The following is a 21,209-nucleotide window of genomic DNA, read 5'->3' on the forward strand; positions in this document are numbered from 1 at the left end:
TCAATGGACGTGAGTCTGAGTGAACTCCGGGAGTTGGTGAGGGACAGGGAGGCCTGGCATGCTGCGATTCATGGGGTCGCAAAGAGTTGGACACGACTGAGTGATTGAACTGAACTGATAGTTGATTTACAATATTGTATCATTTTAGGTGTATGTCAGTGATTCAAATGTTCACAGATTATATTCCATTTAAATTATTATAAAATATTGGCTACTTCCCTGTGCCGTACAATGTATCTTTACAGCTTATTTTATGTGTAATAGTTTGTACCTCTTAATCCTCTACCCTTATCTTGCCCTTCCCTGTTTCCTCTCCACACTGGTAACTACTAGTTTGTTCTCAATATCTGTGAGTCTGTTTCTGCTTTGTCATATTCGTTTGTTTTAGTTTTAGATTCCACATATAAGCAATAACATACAGTATTTATCTTTCTCTGTCTGACTATTTCACTAAGCACAAGACCCTGCAGGTCTATCCATGTTGCTGCAAAAGGCAAAATTTCATTTTTTCCTTTATGGCTGAATGGTATTGCATTGTGTGTGTGTACATACATATGTGTGTGTGTGTGTGTATACCACCTCTTCTTTATCTATTCATCTGTTGATGGATGCTTAGGTTGCCTCATACTTGGCTACTGTAAATAGCACTGATACGAACATTGGGGTGCAAGTATCTTTTTGAATTAGTGTTTTCACTTATTTAGCCAGGAGTGGAGTTGCTAATCATACGGTAGCTCAATTTTTCGTTCTATGAGGAACCTCCACACTGTTTTCCAGAGGCTGCACCAATTTACATTGGTATAAATCCAAATCCCCAACATTGTATGAGAGTGCCTTTTCATCATATTTCTGATGTTTGTTTTTGGGTTTTTTTTTTAAACAATAGTCATATTGATAAGTGTGAGGTGATATTTCATTGTGATGTTGATTTGTAGTTCTCTGAAGATTAGCAATGCTAAGCATCTTTTCACTTGCCTCTTGGCCACCTATATGTCTCCCTTGGAAAAATGTCTATTCAGGTCTTCTGCTCATTTTAATTGGATTGTTTAGTTTTTTTGATATTGAGTTGTATGAGCTGTTCATATATTTTGAATATTAACCACCTATCAGTCATACCATTTGCAAATATTTCTCCCATTTGGTAGGTTGTCTTTTCATTTTATCAATGGTTCCCTCACTATGCAAAAGCTTTTAAGTTTAATTAGGTCCCATTTGTTTATTTTTGCTTTTGCTTCCTTTGCTTTAGGAGGGATAGCCAAAAAAAATACTGCTATGGGATTTATATCAAAGAATGTTCTGCCTATGTTGTCTTCTAGGATCTTATGGTTTCCAGTCTTACATTTAGATTTTTAATCCATTTTGAGTTTAGTTCTTTATATGGTATGAGAAAATGCTCTAATTTCATTCTTTTACAAGAACTGTTCAGTTTTCTGAGCATCATTTCTTGAAGAGACTGTATCAAATTCATTGATGAGTTTTTGGTGGCATCTTTAGAAATCTCTATGTATAACATGTGTCATCTGTTTTACTTCTCCCTTTCTAATTTGGGTTTTTCTTCTTTTTATTGTCTGACTGCTGTGGCTAAGACTTCCAATACCATGTTGGACAAAAGTGGCAACACTGGGCATCCTTGCCTTGGTCTTGATCTTAGAGGAAATGCTTTCAGCTTTTCACCACTAAATATGATGTTAGCCATGGCTTATCAGATGGCCTTTATTATTTTGAAGTCTGTTCCCTCTTTGTTGAGGGTTTTACCCACTTTGTTGAGAGTTTTAACCATAAATGGATGCTGAATTTTGTTAAAAGCTTTTTCTGCATATTTAGATGGTCACGATTTTTATTCCTCAATTTAATATATTTATCATATTAATTTGCAGATTTTGAACTATGCTTGCATCCCCAAAATAAGCCCTGCTTGCTTATGGTATATGATCTTTTCAGTGTATTGCTGCTTTCAGTTTGCTGATATTTTGTTGAGGATTTTTACATCCATGTTCATCAGTCATATTGTCTTGTACTTTTCAATTTTTGTGGTATCTTTGGTTTTGTTATCAGGGTGATGCTGGCCTTGTAGAATAAGTTCAGAAATATTCATTCCTCTGTAATTTTTTTTCAGTAGTTTGAGAAGGATACATGTTAACTCTTCTCCAAACATTTAATAAAAAATACCTGTGAACCCATCCAAACTGGTGCTTTGGATTCTACTTGTGTGTAAAACTGTGAAAGTGAAAGTTTCTCAGTCATGTCCAACTCTCTGTGGCCCCATGGACTATACAGTATACTGCATAGTCCATGGAATTCTCCAGGCCAGAATATTGGATTGGATAGCCTTTCCCTTCTCCAGGGATTTTCCAAACCCAGGGATCGAACCCGGGTCTCCTGTATTGTAGGTAGATTCTTCACTAGCTGAGCCACAAGGGAAGCCCATAAAACTTTCAATCTCTCCATCAAATCTGAATGAAAGTCTTTCTTGCTATAGTATTCTTGGTTGTAGGTTCTTCCCTTTCATCACTTTAAATATATTGTGCCACTCCCTTCTTGCCTGCATAGTTTCTGTGGAAAAGTCAGCTGATTGCCTTACAGGAGTTTCCTTGTATATAACTTATTACTTTTCCCTTGCTGCTTTTTATACTGTCTTTATCTTTATTTTTTGCCATTTTTATTACAAAGTGTCTTGCTGTGGTCCTCTTTGGGATGGCCCTGTTTGACACTCTCTGTGCTTCCTGTACCTGAATGTTTGTTTTCTTTCTCAGGTTAGGGAAGCTTTTCAATTATTATGTCTTCAAATATGTTCTCTGCCTCTTTCTCTCTCTTCTCCTTTTGGGATCTCTATAATGTTAGTGTGCCTGATGTTGCCTCTGAGGTCTTTAAAACTGTCCTCATTTCTTTTTATTCTTTTTTCTGTTAAGCATCAGTAATTTCCACTCCTGTCTTCCAGCTCATTGATTCATTCCTCTTATCATTTAATTTACTTTTGATCCCTTCTGGCGTAGTAGAAGGAATCCACCATCCTGCTATTCTTTATTTCAGTTACTGCATTCTTTATCTCTGTTTGGTTCTTTTTATAAATTTTCTGATCCTTTGTTAAAAACATCTAACTTCTTACTCTGTATAACCTATCTTCTCCCAAGTTCTCTGATCATCTTTACAATCACTACCTTGATTTCTCAAGGAGACTGCCTATCTCCACTTCACATAGCTCTTACTGGAGTTTTATTCTCGCTTGTTCTTTTGGAACAGGCTCTTTTGGCACTTCATTTTGTCTAATTTGCTGTTTTTTTCCCTACATATCTGGTAGGGTGGTTACACCCTGACTTGGGAGGAGTGGCCTTTTGTAGGAGACGTCCTATGTGTACTGACAGTGCACTCTTGTCTGGCCGCCAGAGCTATACGCCCTAGGGGTGCCCCCTATGTGAGCTGCATGCAACCTTCTGTTGTGGCAGGCTGACCACTGCAGAAGTCCGGCAGGTGTGGCTACCTGGTCCAGCCGGTTGCCAGGCCCTGCATTGTGAAGAAGCTGCTGACGATGGTTGGTGGGACCATGTCACAAGCTGAGGAGCCAGTGCTGGCTCTCTCATGGGCAAAGATGAGTTCTGGGAAAGAGGTGGTTGCAGGACCAGGGTTCCTGATTTAGTTTTGGACTGCTGGTGGAGGGGCTGCTTCCTGACATGGCTGGCTGTAGGTTCTGGGGTGTCCAAAAGCTGGTGCTGTTCCACTGCCTGGATTCTTAGGCAACTGGGTAAGTAGTCCAAGAGCTGGTGTTGGCCTGCTGATGGGCGGAGCTGGGACCCAGGGTGTCCCAGGGCTGGTGCCAGCTCATCGGCAGACAAAGATAGGCATCACCCTCTCCCCCAACCAGGTTTTTCAGCTGCAGTGCCCTGGGAGTTCCAAATCTGGTGTCAACCCACTGGTGGATGGTGCTGGATCCTGCATGCTAAGGGGCACAAGGTGTCCCAGAACTGATATTGGCCTGGTGGTGGGCAGAGCCAGGGTGTGAGGGGTCCTGGGGCTGATATCATCCTGTTGTGTATTGGTTAAATTCTGACAGGGCAGGCTGCAGTGATGTGGTGGCCCTGAGGCTGATGTAGGCCTGCCTGCTGGTGGACAGGATTGGGATCCAGAGACTCCCAGGACTGGTGCTGGCCCACCAGTAGGTAAAGCTGGGTTCTGGGGTTTGTGCTGGCCAACTGGTAGACAGAGTTGTGTCCTGGGGTCTCTGGCTACAGGGCCCAAGGGGTCCCAGAGCTAGTGATGGCTCACTGGTGGATGGAGTCATGTCCCAGGATCTTCAATTGAAGGGCCCTGAGTATCCTTGAGCTGGTTTTAGTCCATCGGTGTGTGGGGCTGGTTCCCAATACAATTGGCTCTGGAGTCCTAGGTGTCCTAAAGCTTGTATTGACTTCCTGGTAGGTGGGGCTGGATTCTAGGGAACCTGGTTGAGGGGTCCAAGGTGTCTCAGAGCTGATGCTAGACTGCTGGTGATGGGCTAGGTCCTGCCATGGCAGGCTATGGGGCTGCGGTGGGCTTGGGGCTGGTGTCTGCCCACTGGTGAATAAGGCTGGTTGAGAGGCTACAGCCAGCCCACCGGTGGGCGGAGCCAGAGCCCAAGGGGGTCCTTCCCACTGGTGGCTGGCTGCAGGGCCCCAGGGGTCCCAGGGCTACTGGTATGTAGAACTGGGTCCTGGCTGCTCTGGTGGACAGGGCCTGGCGTCAGGATGGCTGACACCAGGGTGGCTCAAGGGGGCTTAAGGCAACCTGCCTATTGATTAGGGAGGCTGTGTTCCTACCCTGTTAGTTCCTTGGCCTGATGCATCCCAGCAGTGGTCCAGAAAGGTTGGTGAGCAGGGCCAGGTCAGACACTAATAACCTAGATGGAGGATTCTAAAATGGTTCTTGCCAGCACCAGTGTCCATATGGTAGAATGAACTCCCTAAAGCTGCATTAATTTATGTGACTAAAATTTAGAATAATTATATTACCTTCAGAAAATAAATTATGTAACGTGTATATGATTTAATGTTTAAGAAATTCAGAGATTAGTTTAAGAATAAAAAGACACTTAGCTTTTTTGCTCTATAATGGCAACATGCAGAATTAAAATAAAATCAGGTGCTTAGAACAGAATTCTTACCTGTTCGCTTATTTCTGTCCACATAACAGTATTTTAATTCATAGTCTTGTAATAAATCATGAACTTCCTGAAAGAGACAAAACATGAACTCAATGAACACACGAGTGCAGTTGGTGGATAATCCACCTGTATTAGCCTACCACCACTACCATCACCATTCCCCACGTAAAAGTCTTCTGTGGTTCTCTATTCCTCATTTAAATAAAGGCATTCAAGGCCCACCAGACCTGGCACCAACTTACCTCTTCAAATGTATCTCCCAACATACTCCTACATATGCCCACATTCCTGCTCAGATGAACACCTCCTCTCTCAAGAGTATACCATGTACAATCTTCATTCTGAATTTATGCTGACACCTTGAACTTCCATGGGGCAAACAACTACTACAGATCCCAAATTCACCTGGAATCACATGCATCCTTTGAAATCCCAGCTCAAATATTTTTCTATGAAGATTTTTTTTCTAATTCTTTCCCACAGTACATCACCTCTATGCTAACATTGGTCATACTTTATGCCTCTCTTACAGAAATGTTAAACATTTCTATTTGGGTACTACAAACTGAGTTTTTAACGAGTATTACACTTGTAGAGGGCTTCCTTGGTAGCTCAGGAATCTGCCTGCAATGCAGGAGACCCTGGTTCAAATCAAAGGGGACTCAAAGGGGAACTTTGAGTCAGGAAGGTCCCCTGGAGAAGGGATAGGCTCCACACTCCAGTATTCTTGGGTTTCCCGAGTAGCTCAGATGGTAAAGTATCCACCTGCAATGTGAGAGACCTGGGTTCAATCACTGGGTTGAGAAGATCCCCTGGAGGAGGGCATGACAAACCACTTCAGTATTCTTGCCTGGAGAATCCCCCTAGTGGGCTACAGTCCATGGGGTCACAGAGTCAGACACAACTGAGTGACTAAGCACACACATATCTGTAGATGGTAATACCAATATAAAGAATAAATAAACATAAAATAAAACCTAACTTAGAGATCCCTGGAAATGAAGCAATAACCCTCAAGTTATAGTATGCAGCCCAATTTCTTTCCCCTCAGTTCCCTAAGATGTTTAAACTGGTTTTCTGGTTTGTTTAGCTTGTATTACTCGTCCATTCTGAATTCTTAAATTCTGATATCATAACTTCCATCCACCTGGGAAAATACACTATATTTTGTCTATTTCTCTAATCAGATGAAGTTGCTCAGTCGTGTCTGACTCTTTGCGACCCCCTGGCCTGTAGCCCACCAGGCTCCTCTGTCCATGGGATTTTCCAGACCAGAATACTGGAGTGGGTTGCCATTTCCTTCTCCAGGGGATCTTCCCAACCCAGGGATCGAACCCAGGTCTCCTGCAGGCAGATGCTTTAACCTCTGAGCCACCAGGGAAGCCCAATTTCTCTAATACCTTCTATTAAATTGATACTACTTGAGTACAGGAACTATATTTTATCTGTATATTACCCATATTGCTTTGAATATACTAAGCACTCACATAAACATTAAAGTAAATATAATTTGCCATTCATTTGATATTAGGCCCTGAAAATTTTACTCATAATATACAACAGATATCACTATTACTTTTTAAAGGAACTGAACTATCGCATTACTGGACGTTTGGACCCAGATAGAGAGTGGTACAGCCAACCTGTTCTGTACTACAAACAAATACACTAGACAGACATAAGTGCTAGGGTGTTAAGTCTGTAACCTATCAATAATTAATTCAAGAATAATAATTCTTATTACTGCTATTTTTATACTTAACACTCACTCAGTTTTTACTAGGTACCAGAGCATTGAAGTCACCCTTTTATTAAAAACACAGGAAACCACAGAAGAGAGAAAATTCAAGTAACTTGCCAAAGTCTTACACTTAGTCAATTTCTGAGTGTAGATTCACCAACTGGTTAGGTTCCAGGGAACTGTGTCTTAACCGCTATGCTATACTGACTTATTCCTTCTAGGATTATCTAAAAATAGTACACTGCCACAGATAGTTAAAAGACCAATAGCTCTAGTGCCTTAATAAGGGATCAACTGGAAATGAAAAATAAATAAGAGGGTAGTTTCAAATTGAGAAACACTTTGTCTTTCAACCCAATGCAAGGGGGTGGGGAAACTGACCTAACAGGCATAGTATAAAACAAGCTGGGTGAAAAAAAGACAATCATCTTTTATATAAGAAAGATAAGAAAGGTAAAGTTGATAATTTAGTATTCTTTATTAGTCAATATTTTAAAATATATATACTTACCAATTGTGTAAAATACTGTTTGATGAATTATATGGTAATACGATCAATATATAGTTTATATATAACTATGATAAGTTTTGATCTTGTAAGCATCAACATCTTATTGGACTTAGAAAACAGCATAAGAAACTCTCTAAGAAAACGTAACTCTCTCAATAGCATACCCTACACATCTTGCTAACAGGCTCATTGAATACTTTATATAGAAGGTGACACAGTTTTGTTTGAAGGCATCAAGTGTATGCTTTCAGTTGCACAAACTCTAATCTCTCATTTCACTAGTTAACAGCTGTCAAATGCCAAAGAAAACATGATACCGCTCTTCACTTTATCAAGTATCCAAAAACAATGACATGTTATATTACTCATTTAGCTGAGAGAACCACCTGAGAGAGATCTTAAGTTTTCAAGGATGCATTTTTGCAAGTTGAAAATTTTATTTTTAAAGTACCCATATTTCTAAGCACAGCTTTCCCATGTATCAGATGTGGAATACAGACTTCGCCAACTCAGAAAGTTTACAAAACTTCCTGCAAAGAAAAAAAGAATTATTTTTCCCCATGCCCTGGTTGCTCTGACCCAGGAAAAAGTAGGTCACTCCTCAATTTGAGCCTTGGCAAGTTGGCCAAATTAAAAACTTAAAACCTGAAAGAGAGTCCTGAACCATTTGCCAAAATCCGACTATGATACACATCACACAAAACTGAAAGTACTAAGATCACGTCTCCCTCTTCTAATGTAGCTTTAGGATACTTCTATGAATTTACAAACTAACTTTAAGGAATGAAGTTGCACATTTGATGAAGACTCTTTGTCCTCTGACTAGCAATATCTGCTATACATTTCTTACAGTAGGATGAGCTCATTAAAACTGGTAACTGTTAGATAGCTTTAGTAATCTATTTCCAGACCAGACTCACCATCACTCCCTGGAACTGAAAAGTTTTCCACATATGAAGTGTTTTCTGGGAAGAGGTTCAATAACTTTCAGCTCAAAGCAGTCAAACAATAAACCCCCAAAAGTTAAACAACCATTGTTTCAGCTCATCTGGACCTCTTCTTGATTGAAAGCCAGCCTTAGTTTTAAATCTGAATCACATTGTCTTCTAAGCCCTTCATAGACTTTAAATCAGCTATATATATATATATAGAGAGAGAGAGAGAGAGAAAGACTATAAAAACAACTTTTCATATATTAAAACACTCTTCTTTAAAATTTCACTTTTTTTTTGGAATGAAAAAAATATTGGGATGGCCAAAAAGTTCATCTGTGTTTTTCTGTAAGATGGGACCCAAATGAACTTTTTGGTCAACCCAATATTTTTATTTATGTTCTTATAAAATGTAAAATGATTTGACAATACAAAAGGATTATCTGTAACATATAATATGAGGCATTATAATGAAATAAGCACCCAGGAGTTCAACAGCACACTTAACACTATTCTATCCCACTATGTCTTCCTTCACGGACCCATCCCCCATAGCTAGAGTCATCACACAGGTCTGTATTCCCTAACAATATATTCTGTTGGTTTGTTTCTGAGCTTTAATAAAAATGGTATTATGCTATTTTAATCTTCTGTGCCTTGTGTTTTATACTCAATATTATGTTTTTAAAATTCACTCACGATCCACATGGCTACTGCGCATTTATTCACTACTGAATATTCTGTGACTATTTACACTATGGAATATTTATTCCATTCTGTGACTTCAGTATGATTTACTGATCCACTTTTCTATCAATGAATACTTGATTTGTTTCCAGGCTGCTGTTGTTTTGCTACTTTTACATATATATATTTACAATTACTATCACCTTCTTGTAAACTTTACACGTCTCCTGGTGTTCATGGGCAAAAATTTCTGAAGGCATGAACGTCCTATATATACATCTTTATAAGAAAGTGCCAACTTCTCTATCAGAATGACTATTACAGTTTACATTCCCATCAATATATGAGAGTCCTTACAATGCTTGGTCTTAGAAGATACTTAAATTTTGTCAATTTAGTGGATATAAAGTCATACTTCCTTGTGCTCTTGATTTGCACTCCCTTGATTAATAAGGCAGGGCATTGTGATGGTTAGTTTTATATGTGAACTTGGCTAAAGAATCTAGTTATTAAACTCAATAATCTAGGTGTTGCTGTAAAGGTATTTTATAGATATGGTTAATATCTACAATCAGCTTACTCTAAAGTGAAGGAGATCCCCTTTAATAATATGGGTGGGCCCCATCTAATCAACTGTAGACCTGAAGAGAAAAAAGGGTATTCTGAAGAAGAAATCCTGCCTTAAGATTGTAGCATCAGGGCTCCCAAGGTGGACCAGAGGTTAAGAATCCATCTTCCAACCCAGGGGCTATAGGTTCTATCCTTGGTTAGGGAACTAAGACTGCACAGGCCATGGTGCAATTAAGCTCATGTGCTGCAACTACTGAGCCCACACACTCTAGATCCTGGGCCAAATTAGACAGAAGCCCATACACCACAAGGAAGATCCAATGCAGCCAAATAAATAAGACTGTAGCATCAACACCTGCCTGAGTTTCTAACCTGTTGGTATGCCTCACCGGATTTTAGATTAGGCTGCCCCCTCAATCAACCAATCAACTTCTTTATGTATGTCAGATCAGTTCAGTTGCTCAGTCAGGTCCAACTCTGCATCACCATGGACTGCAGCACCCCAGGCTTCCCTGTTCATCACCAACTACCAGAGCTTGCTCAAACTCATGTCCATCAAGTTGGTGATGCCATCCAACCATTTTATTCTCTGTCATCCCCTTCTCCTCCTGCCTTCAATCTTTCCCAGCATCAGAGTCTTTTTCAATGAGTCAGTTCTTCACATCAGCAGGCCAAAGTATTGGAGTTTCAGTTTCAGTATCAGTCCTTCCAATGAATACTCAGGACTGATTTTCTTTAGGATGGACTGGTTGGATCTCCTTGCAGTCCAAGGGACTCTCAAGAGTCTTCTCCAACACCACAGTTCAAAAGCATCAATTCTTAGGTACTCAGCTTTCTTCAACTTTCACATCCACACATGACTACTGGAAAAACCGCAGCTTTGACTAGACAGACCTCTGTCCACAAAGTAATGTCTCTGCTTTTAAATATTTTGTCTAGGTTGGTCATAGCTTTTCTTCCAAGGAGCAAGCGTCTTTTAATTTCATGGCTGCAGTCACCATCTGCAGTGATTTTGGAGCCCAAGAAAATAAAGTCTCTCACTGTTTCCATTATTTCCCCATCTATTTGCCATGAAGTGATGGGACCAGATGCCATGATCTTAGTTTTTTGAATGCTGAGTTTTAAGCCAACTTTTTCACTCTCCTCTTTCACTTTCATCAAGAGGCTTTTTAGTTCTTCACTTTCTGCCATAAGGGTGGTGTCATCTGCATATCTGAGGTTATTGATATTTCTCTGGGCAATCTTGATTCCAACTTGTGCTTCATCCAGCCCAGCATTTTGTGTGATGTACTCTGCATATAAATTAAATAAGCAGGGTGACAATATTCAGCTTTGACTTATTCCTTTCCCAATTTGGAACCAGTGTTTTGTTCCATGTCCAGTTCTAACTGTTGCTTCTTGATCTGCATATAGGTTTCTCAGGAGGCAGGTAAGGTGGTCTGGTATTCCCATCTCTTGAAGAATTTTCCACAGTTTGTTGTGATCCACACAGTCCAAGGCTTCAGCATAGTCAATAAAGCAAAAGTAGATGTTTTTCTGGAACTCTCTTGCTTTTTCGATGATCCAACGGATGTTGGCAATTTGATCTCTGGTTCCTCTGCCTTTTCTAAATCCTTGAACATCTGGCAATTTGATCTCTGGTTCCTTTGCCTTTTCTAAATCCTTGAACATCTGGAAGTTCATGGTTCATGTACTGTTGAAGCCTGGCTTGGAGAATTTTGAGCATTACTTTGCCAGCATGTGAGATGAGTAAAATTGTGCAGTAGTTTTAACATTCTTTGGCATTGTCTTTCTTGGGGATTGGAATGAAAACACCTTTTCTAGTCCTGTGGCCACTGCTGAGCTTTCCAAATTTGCTGGCATACTACATTTTGCTGGCATATTTGCTCATGTATGTATATAAATACAAATTAATATAAATATTATATATAATTTACTGTTTCCCAAAAGTTGTAAAATGCTTTATTCACTTAGTTTTTAGTCCGTTAGAGTTAGCTACATTATTCCAGCCGTAAAGTGATTCTGGTATTGCCGTTAATCTCATAGGGAAATTTTTAAATATTTTACCATTGAATATGATTGTTTTTGGTTTCTGGAGATATTCTTTAAGTTTGGGAATCTTCTATTCCTATTTGCTATGAGTTTTTATTATGAATGGATATTAAATGTTATCAGTAGTTTTTTCTACATCTATTGCAATGACTTAAATCCTATCTTCATGCCAGGGGTCACCAAATTTTTATTTCCACCTCAGATGTCTCTCCGAGGAGCCACACCTATGTATGCCATTGCTTGCTTAGAACTACCTTTGAATGTTCAGTTCAGTCACTCAGTCGTGTCTGACTCTTCGAGACCCCATGAACTGCAGCATGCCAGGCCTCCCTGTCCATCACCAACTCCCGGAGTTCACTCAGACTCACGTCCATCGAGTCAGTGATGCCATCCAGCCATCTCATCCTCTGTCATCCCCTTCTCCTCCTGACCCCAATCCCTCCCAGCATCAGAGTCTTTTCCAATGAGTCAACTATTCTCATGATGTGGCCAAAGTACTGGAGTTTCAGCTTCAGCATCATTCCCTGCAAAGAAATGCCAGGGCTGATCTCCTTCAGAATGGACTGGTTGGATCTCCTTGCAGTCCAAGGGACTCTCAAGAGTCTTCTCCAACACCACAGTTCAAAAGCATCAATTCTTCGGTGCTCAGCTTTATTCACAGTCCCAACTCTCACATCCATACATGACCACAGGAAAAACCATAGCCTTGACTAGACAGACCTTTGCTGGCAAAGTGATATCTCTGCTTTTAAATATGCTATCTAGGTTGGACATAACTTTCCTTCCAAGAAGTAAGTGTCTTTTAATTTCATGGCTGCAGTCACCATCTGCAGTGATTTTGGAGCCCAAGAAAATAAAGTCTGACACTGTTTCCACTGTTTCCCCATCTATTTCCCATGAAGTGAAGGGACCGGATGCCATGATCTTCGTTTTCTGAATCTTCATCAAGAGGCTTTTTAGTTCCTCTTCACTTTCTGCCATAAAGGTGGTGTCATCTGCATATCTGAGGTTATTGATATTTCTCCCGGCAATCTTGATTCCAGCTTGTGTTTCTTCCAGTCCAGCGTTTCTCATGATGTACTCTGCATAGAAGTTAAATAAGCAGGGTGACAGTATACAGCCTTGACGGAATCCTTTTCCTATTTGGAACCAGTCTGCTGTTCCATGTCCAGTTCTAACTGTTGCTTCCTGACCTGCATACAAATTTCTCAAGAGGCAGGTCAGGTGGTCTGGTATTCCCATCTCTTTCAGAATTCTCCAAAGTTTATTGTGATCCACACAGTCAAAGGCTTTGGCATAGGCAATAAAGCAGAACTAGATGTTTTTCTGGAACTCTCTTGCTTTTTCCATGATCCAGCAGATGTTGGCAATTTGATCTCTGGTTCCTCTGCCTTTTCTAAAACCAGCTTGAACATCAGGAAGTTCACGGTCCTTTGAATGTTACACACCTGATAATACTTTTTTTTGGCCCAACACAAGGCCATATACGTTTCATGATATTGGGTGAGTAAACTGTGAAAGAAAATGAAGTTGCTCAGTTGTGTCTGACTCTTTGTGACCCCATGGACTGTAGCCTACCAGGCTCTTCCGTCCATGGGATTTTCCAGGCAAGAATACTGGAGTGGATTGCCATTTCCTTCTCCAGGAGATCTTCCTGACCCAGGGATTGAACCCAGGTCTCCAGTACTGTAGGCAGACGCTTTACTGTCTAAGCCACCAGGAAAGTCACCTTGACTGAGTAAATGTGGTGTCAATTTAACTCAGCTAAATTTTTAACAGCTTTCAATGCAGCTGTTTTGCTGGAAAGTTCATTTGAATACCAAGTTTTTGCCAGAGGAACATTTTGACATGGCCTAAAAAGATTAGTAAACTTTCAATTTTTTATTAGCAGTATAATAATAATAATAATTTACTGAATATTTACTTTATCCCAGGCTTTTTACTGAAATAATCTTGTTTAACCATAACAACCCCTTGGTCTGGATTTTTAAGTTGGATATTATTATGGAGTTTATAGCCAAGGTTACTAAGGCCTAGAGAAGGAACTTGTACAGACAATATATAATCAATCTGGGATTCAAACACAATTTGACATACTTTAGACCAAACACACTGAATTATTCTAAATCTTAAGTATCAGTGATACAAAAATAAAATCTATGAACTGTTCATTTCCATCACATTTCTAACGCTTACTATATCACTAACCTCCTAACCTTAGAGCAGAGATCAGGGTTAAGAACAACGTTTGGGAGATAAAAGCAACAATTTTACTTTTTGACAGCTAGATGTCTGAATGGAGAAGGCGATGGCACCCCACTCTGGTACTCTTGCCTGGAAAATCCCATGGATGGAGGAAGGCTGCAGTCCATGGGGTCGCTAGGAGTCGGACATGACTGAGCGACTTCACTTTCACTTTTCACTTTCATGCATTGGAGAAGGAAATGGCAGCCCACTCCAGTGTTCTTGCCTGGAGAATCCCAGGGACAGGGGAGCCTGGTGGGCTGCCGTCTATGGGGTCGCACAGAGTCGGACACGACTGAAGCGACTTAGCAGCAGCAGACGTCTGAATGCATCACTCTCTTGTTTTTAAATATTTCAATAGACTCTCATTTTCTTTAAAATAAAATTCAAATTCTCTTAAATAGCTTTCAATCATCTGGTCCTGCTTCATGTGCTAGCCTTAAATTGAATCACTACCCTTCTCAAACTCTGCGTATTGCTATGGATATTCCTCACCCCTCTCTTTAGCTCCTTTCCCCTAGTTTATTTCTCTCCCCCTGGGTTTCAACTTTAATGAATTTCTCTAAGAAGCCTTTCTGACTCTCTCAAGTGTGGAGTAGATATCCTCCTTCTGTGCCCCCACAGCATTTTTTACTTTTCCCATCACAACACTCTTAGCACCCATCATCTGTATTTTAACTGCTTATATACCTGAATCTTCCTTAGATTGCAGGCTTAGTAAATAGCAAATACCATGCATCTGACCTTGTTCGTAAAAAGGTCTCCAACGTCTAGCAAAAAGCAGACTTTGAATATTTAAATGCATATTTGTTTCTACATATCATCTTGATCAACTCCAATACAGCATTCTTTTCTGAGATTATTTTACAATCTAAACATAAACCAATATATTGAAAGTGCTCAAAAATTACTCTTTACACTAACCTAATACATAGCTCACTTCTTTAAAAGAAAATATTTGATCCACCTCCTAAAGCAATGAAAATAAAAACAAAAATAAACAAAAGGGACCTAATTAAACTTAAAAGCTCTTGCACAGCAAAGGAAATCATGAACAAGATGAAAAGACAACCCTCAGGATGAGAGAAAATATTTGCAAATGAAGCAACAAAGGACTAGTCTCCAAAAGACACAAACACCCCATGCAGCTCAGTATCAGAAAAACAACCCAGTCAAAAACAGGCAGAAGACCTCAACTGACACCTCTCCAAAGAAGACACATAGATGAAAAGCTGCTCAACATCACTAATTATCAGGGACATGTAAATCAAAACTACAATGAGGTTATCAATTCACACCAGTCAGAACGGCTATTAGCAAAAAATCCACGAACAATAAGTGCTGGAGAGGATGTGGAGAAATCTTACACTGCCAGTGGGAATGTAAGCTGATACAGCCACTGTGGAGAACAGTTTGGAGGTTCCTTGAAAAGCTTAACACAGCACTACCGTATGACCCAGCAATCCCACTACTGGGCATATACCCTGAGAAAATCATAATTCAAAAGGACACATGCACCCCGATGTTCACTGCCGCACTAGTCACAACAGGCAGGACAAGGAATCAACCTAAATGTCCAATGACAGATGAATAGATAAATAAGGTGTGGTACATATATACAACGGAATATTGAGTGTGTGTTAGTCGCTCAGTTGTGTCCAACTCTGCAACCCCATGGACTGTAGTCCCCCAGGCATCTCTGACCATGGAATTTTCCAGGCAAGAATACTGGAGTGGGTTGCCATTCCCTTCACCAGGGGATCTTCCCAACCCAGGGATCAAATCCAGGTCTCCTGTATTGCAGATTCTTTACTGTCTGAGTCATTACTCAGTCACTAAAAGGAACAAAATAGGGTCATTTGTAAAGACATGGATGAGCCTACAGTCTGTTATATAGAGTGAAGTCAGAAAAACAAATATTGTGTATTAATGCATATGTGTGGAATATAGAAAAATGGTACAGATGAACCTATTTCCAAGCCAGGAATAGAGACCCAGATATATGGACATAAGGGAAAGAGTGGGGGTGGGACGAATTGGGAGATTGAGATTGACATATATATACTACCACCTAGTTGGAAGCTGCTATAAAGCTCAGAAAGCTCAGTTAGATGCACCTGAGGCAGCGGCTGGGTGGGGGGCACTGGAAGGGAAGTCCAAGAGGGGATATAGGTATGCATGTGGCTGATTTACTTGAGCGTGCAACAAAAACTAACACAACATTGTAAAGCAGTTGTATTCCATTTAAAAAAAGTTCTGAGCAAAAAGAAAAAATAAAGTGCTCAAAAAATTACTCTCTTTACACTAATCTAATACATAACTTACTTCTTTAAAAGAAAATATTAACATACCTCAAATTAATTAATATTATATGTCTAGCAATAAGAGGCAGAGAAGGCAATGGCACCCCACTCCAGTACTCTTGCCTGGAAAATCCCATGGACGGAGGAGCCTGGTAGGCTGCAGTCCATGGGGTTGCTAGGAGTCGGACACAACTGAGTGACTTCATGTTCACTTTTCACTTTCATGCATTGGAGAAGGAAATGGCAACCCACTCCAGTATTCTTGCCTTGAGAATCCCAGGGTTGGGGGAGCCTGGTGGGCTGCCATCTATGGGGTTGCACAGAGTTGGACACGACTGTAGCGACTTAGCAGCAGCAGCAGCAGCAGCAATAAGAGGTTCTCCATGAGCAGTTCTTGCTTACAGACATCCCCAATAGATAGATTTAGATAAGCAAAGAAAATGTAGATAGATTTGTTAAATCTAATAGATTTAGACAACCAAAGAAAATTTCTTTATTTTCCCAAATAAAAGCCAGACAGAAATTACAATCTCCTCTTCTCTGACACAAGTGTTTTTCTTTTCAAACATCACCTGGATGTATGACTAATTATCAAAAATTAAATTGTTTAAAAATAACCCCCATTTGTTATCTCTCAGTACTGTAGGTCAAAAGTTCTGGCAAGCTCAAATGAATTCTCAGGGTCTCTCAAGGCCAAAATCAAGGTCTTAGGCAGGCTGAGCTCTTATCTGGAAGCTCTAAGGAAGAATGCACTTCCACTCATGAAGTCAGTTAGCAGAATTCAGTTTCTTGCAGTTGTTGAACTGAAGTCCCCATTTTCTTGCTGGTTGTCAGTTGGGGACCACACTCAGCATCTAGAGACGGCTCTAAAATCCTTGTATGTGGACCCCTCCATCTTCAAACCCAGCAACAGTGCATCAAATCCTTCCTGTGCTTCAAATCATCTGACTTCTCCCTCTGCTAACAGCTGGAGAAAATTTTGCTTTCAATGGACTAGTATAGTCAGATATGGCTCACCTGGATAATCTCCCTTTTGATAATCCCAAATCAACTGAGTAATAACCTTAATTAGATCTGCAAAAATTCTCTTCTGTCATGTATGTAACAATCACACATGTGACACCTTAATAGGCAAAGCTCAAGAATATACGAGCATATGTATTATGTACATAGTCACAGTTTCATGGATTAGAAATCTTGGGGGGCTATTTCTAAATTCTGCCCACAACAATCACTAACAATAGATACCACTGTACCCTTGGGCCTCCCTGGTGGCTCAGTGGTAGGGAACCTGCCTGCCAATGCAGGAGAAGCATGTTCAATCCCTGGGTCAGGGAGATCCCCTGGAGATGGAAATGGCTACCCACTCCAGTAATTTTGCCTGGGAAATCTCACGGACAGAGGAGACTGGTGGGTTACAGTCCATGGGGTCACAAAAGAGTCCGACATGACTTAACGACTAAACAACAACTGTCCCTTAAACATACTTACACAAAACATCTTATTTAATACCTCAGGTTTCAGAGCTCAAGCAAGGTGAGAAGGAGACTTGCCCAGAAGGGAAACCCAGCTCAGAGTGTCAAGAACTCAAGCAAGGTGAGAAGGCCTTCTGGCCAGTGGAACAGCCCAGTGCAGGAAGAAGGAGCTTAAATTGGATGAGGCGGGCATCTGCATGGGAGAGGAGACAGTTTCCTCACAGTGGTGATGGGAGATTACTTACTCACAGGAGAATTGTTCAAATAAGTAAATATGTTAAGGACCATGAACATCAGGTTTCTCCTTGTCAGAAAAAGAAGGAACAAATATGGATTGGGAGAGAGCTAGCGAGAAATCCATTATGTTAGACTGCAATCTAATACATCAGTGTGAACTCATTACTCTCGATAAAGGTGGAAATGTATGTGTGTACATAATACATGCTGGTGCTGCTCCTAAGTTGCTTCAGTTGTGTCTGACTCTGTGCGACCCCACAGACGGCAGCCCACCAGGCTCCCCCGTCCCTGGGATTCTCCAGGCAAAAACACTGGAGTGGGTTGCCATTTCCCTCTCCAATGCATGAAAGTGAAAAGTGAAAGTGAGTCGCTCAGTCGTGTCCGACTCTTCACGACCCCATGGACTGCAGCCTACCAGGCTCCTCCATCCATGGGATTTTCCAGGCAAGAGTACTAGAGTGGGTTGCCATCGCCTTCTCCGACATAATACATACGCTAGTATATTCTTGAGCTTTGCCTATTAAGAGCAATTGACAGCAGTGACATCTCAAAGGCAATGAGTACATCTAGCTCCCAGATCCTGGCTTCTTAACATCATTTCCCCTAAAAAAAACTAGGCTTTGTAATGGTCATTGAGACTGTCACCACAAAATATCACAGGCAACAGAAACTTACCTTCCTCACAATTCTGAAAGCTAGAACTCCAAGATCAAAGTTCTACTTGGTTTGGCTTCTGCTGAGATCTTCTCCCTGGCGTGTACATGGTCACCTCCTCACTATGTCCTCCCATAGCCTCTCCTTGGTGATTGCACTCATTGGGGTAGGGCTGGGGGCGAGGCACACAGCAGAAAGAGAGCTTTCTGGTGTCTTTTCTTCAATGACAATTATCCTATCAGACCAAAGCCCCACCTTTATGACTTCCTTTAAATTTATTTACTTCCACAAAGACCCCAGCCATACTGGCACTTACGGCTTCAACACATAAATTTGGGGGAACACAACCCTAATGAAATGGATGATTCAAGGGCGAAAGCAGTGGTCCCAAATCTTTTTGGCACCAGGGACTGGTTTCGTGGAAGACAATTTTTCCACAGAGCAGGCAGGGGGTGGGGATGGTTTGGGGATGTTTACAGCACATTAAATTTATTGTGGTCCTATAAGCATCCAGTACCGCCACTGATCTAACAGGAGGCGGAGCTCCGGTGGTAATGGAAGCGATCCGGAGCAGCTGCAAACACAGGTAAAGCTTCCCTTGCTTGTGCACCACTCACCTCCTGCCGTGCGGCCCGGTTTCTAACAGGCCACAGAACAGTACCAGCCCACAGCCTTGGGGTCTGAGATCCCTGGGCTAAAGCACAGAAAGTAACAAGCTACATCACCTTACTGTGTCAAAAACAAAGGAACTGCTCAGTGAATGACAGGGACATGTCAAAAGCATATCAGACCAAAAGACAAGATTTAGAAGCAACCTAAGCATCCATGAAAAGATAAAAGGGTAAAAAAGATACTGTATATGTACACACGATGGAATATTAGCTTAAAATAATGATTAATAATTAGTTTAAAATAATGTTAAAAATAATGAAATTTTGCCATTTGCTACAACATACTTGGTTGGACCTGGAAGGTATTATGCTTAGTGAAAATTAGACAGAGAAAGATAAATACTATGTTATCACTTACATGTGGAATTCAAAAAATAAAACAAAGAAAGAAATGAATATAACAAAACAGAAACAGATTTACTGATATAGAGAACATCCTAGTGGTTACCAAGGGGGAGAGAGATGGGGAAAGGCTGCAAGAGACAGGGGTAGGGGAGGAAGAGGTACAAAGCAGCATGTATTAAATAAGCAAGATATAAGGATGTAATATATGACACAGGGAATATAGCTAGAATATAGCTAATATTTCATCACTTTAAATGCAGTATAATCTATAAAAATACTGAATCACTCTGTTGTACACTTGAAATTAATATAACATTGCAAATCAACTATAAAAAAAAAAAAAAAAAAAAAAGGACCCGTTCCTTAACTGTGAGAACCGAACTAGTGACTTGTTTCCAAAGAACAGTGAACAGGAAAAAAAAAAAAGAGAATCTTTACAAAGAAGTGATGTAGCAGACATAATTTTAAACAAGTGATCAAGGTTAACATCACCAGTAGAAGTCATGCTGATGACATGTACCCCATCAAACAACGTGATCAGAAGTGGACTTCACCTCTGTGGAATTCTTCCCCAAATTCCATAACCCTGATCTCCCATAATAAAAGGATTATACAAACCCAAGGTGAAGGGCGTTCTAAAAAATTTCTGACCAAATTATCAAGTCATGAGAAACAAAGAAAAGACTAAGAAACAGGTGTATAATGGAGACTAAGGAGATGTGATACCTGAATGTGGTACCCCGGATTGTAACCTGCAACAGGAAAAGGACATAAGTGAAAAAACAAATGAAATCCAAGCAAGTCTATAGTTCAGTTAATAATAATGTACCAATGTTACTTCCTTAGTCTTGACTAGTTTACCTTGATTACAAGATTTGACATTAGGGAAATTGGGTAGAGAATATATGGGAACTCCATGTACTACCTTTGTAACTCTTTCTGTAAATCAAAAATTATTGCAAAATAAAAAGTTTATTTAAAAAAGGAAATAGGAGCCAGCTTAAAGAAGTTCCCACTATCCAAATGTAAAACAATTAAGGCATAAAACTAAGTAATGATAGTAATGGAGCATAACTCACTGAACAACATAGGAAACCAAGAGTTTACTTTTGATATAAAGTAATAAATTAATAAATTGAACACTAGAAAGGGAATACAGGCATACCTCAGAGATACTGTAGGTTTGGTTCCAGATCACTCAATAAAGTGAATATCCAAAGTGAGACACATTTCTTTTTGGCCTTCCAAAAAAAAGTGCATATGAAAGTTATGTTTACACTATACTGCCATATATTAAGTGTGCAGTAGCACTGTCTTTAAAAAGCACATAATTTAAAAATACTTAACTGGGGAAAATTCTGAAAGAGATGGGAATAGCAGACCACCTGACCTGCCTCTTGAGAAACCTGTACGCAGGTCAGGAAGCTACAGTTAGAACTGGACATGGAACAACAGACTGGTTCCAAACAGGAAAAGGAGTACGTCAAGGCTGTATATTGTCACCCTGCTTATTTAACTTATATGCAGAGTACATCATGAGAACACTGGGCTGGAGGAAGCACAAGCTGGAATCAAGATTGCAGGGAGAAATATCAATAACCTCAGATATGCAGATGACACCACCCTTATGGCAGAAAGTGAAGAACTAAAGAGCCT

The 21,209-nt window shown here is 40.4% G+C and overlaps 1 protein-coding gene across 1 annotated transcript in view; it reads right to left on the bottom strand.

The window, feature by feature from the left end:
• RAVER2 (ribonucleoprotein, PTB-binding 2) overlaps positions 1-21,209 on the bottom strand; it is a 139,574-nt gene that overhangs the window by 103,195 nt on the left and 15,170 nt on the right. The window contains exon 4 of the mRNA XM_010840220.1: positions 5,132-5,198. Coding sequence (XP_010838522.1) covers positions 5,132-5,198 — 67 coding nt within the window. The remainder of the gene's footprint in view (positions 1-5,131; positions 5,199-21,209) is intronic.

The sequence above is a fragment of the Bison bison genome, unplaced genomic scaffold (assembly GCF_000754665.1).
Source record: "Bison bison bison isolate TAMUID 2011002044 unplaced genomic scaffold, Bison_UMD1.0 scf7180017846569, whole genome shotgun sequence".
In the NCBI taxonomy this organism is placed as follows: Eukaryota; Metazoa; Chordata; class Mammalia; order Artiodactyla; family Bovidae; genus Bison; species Bison bison.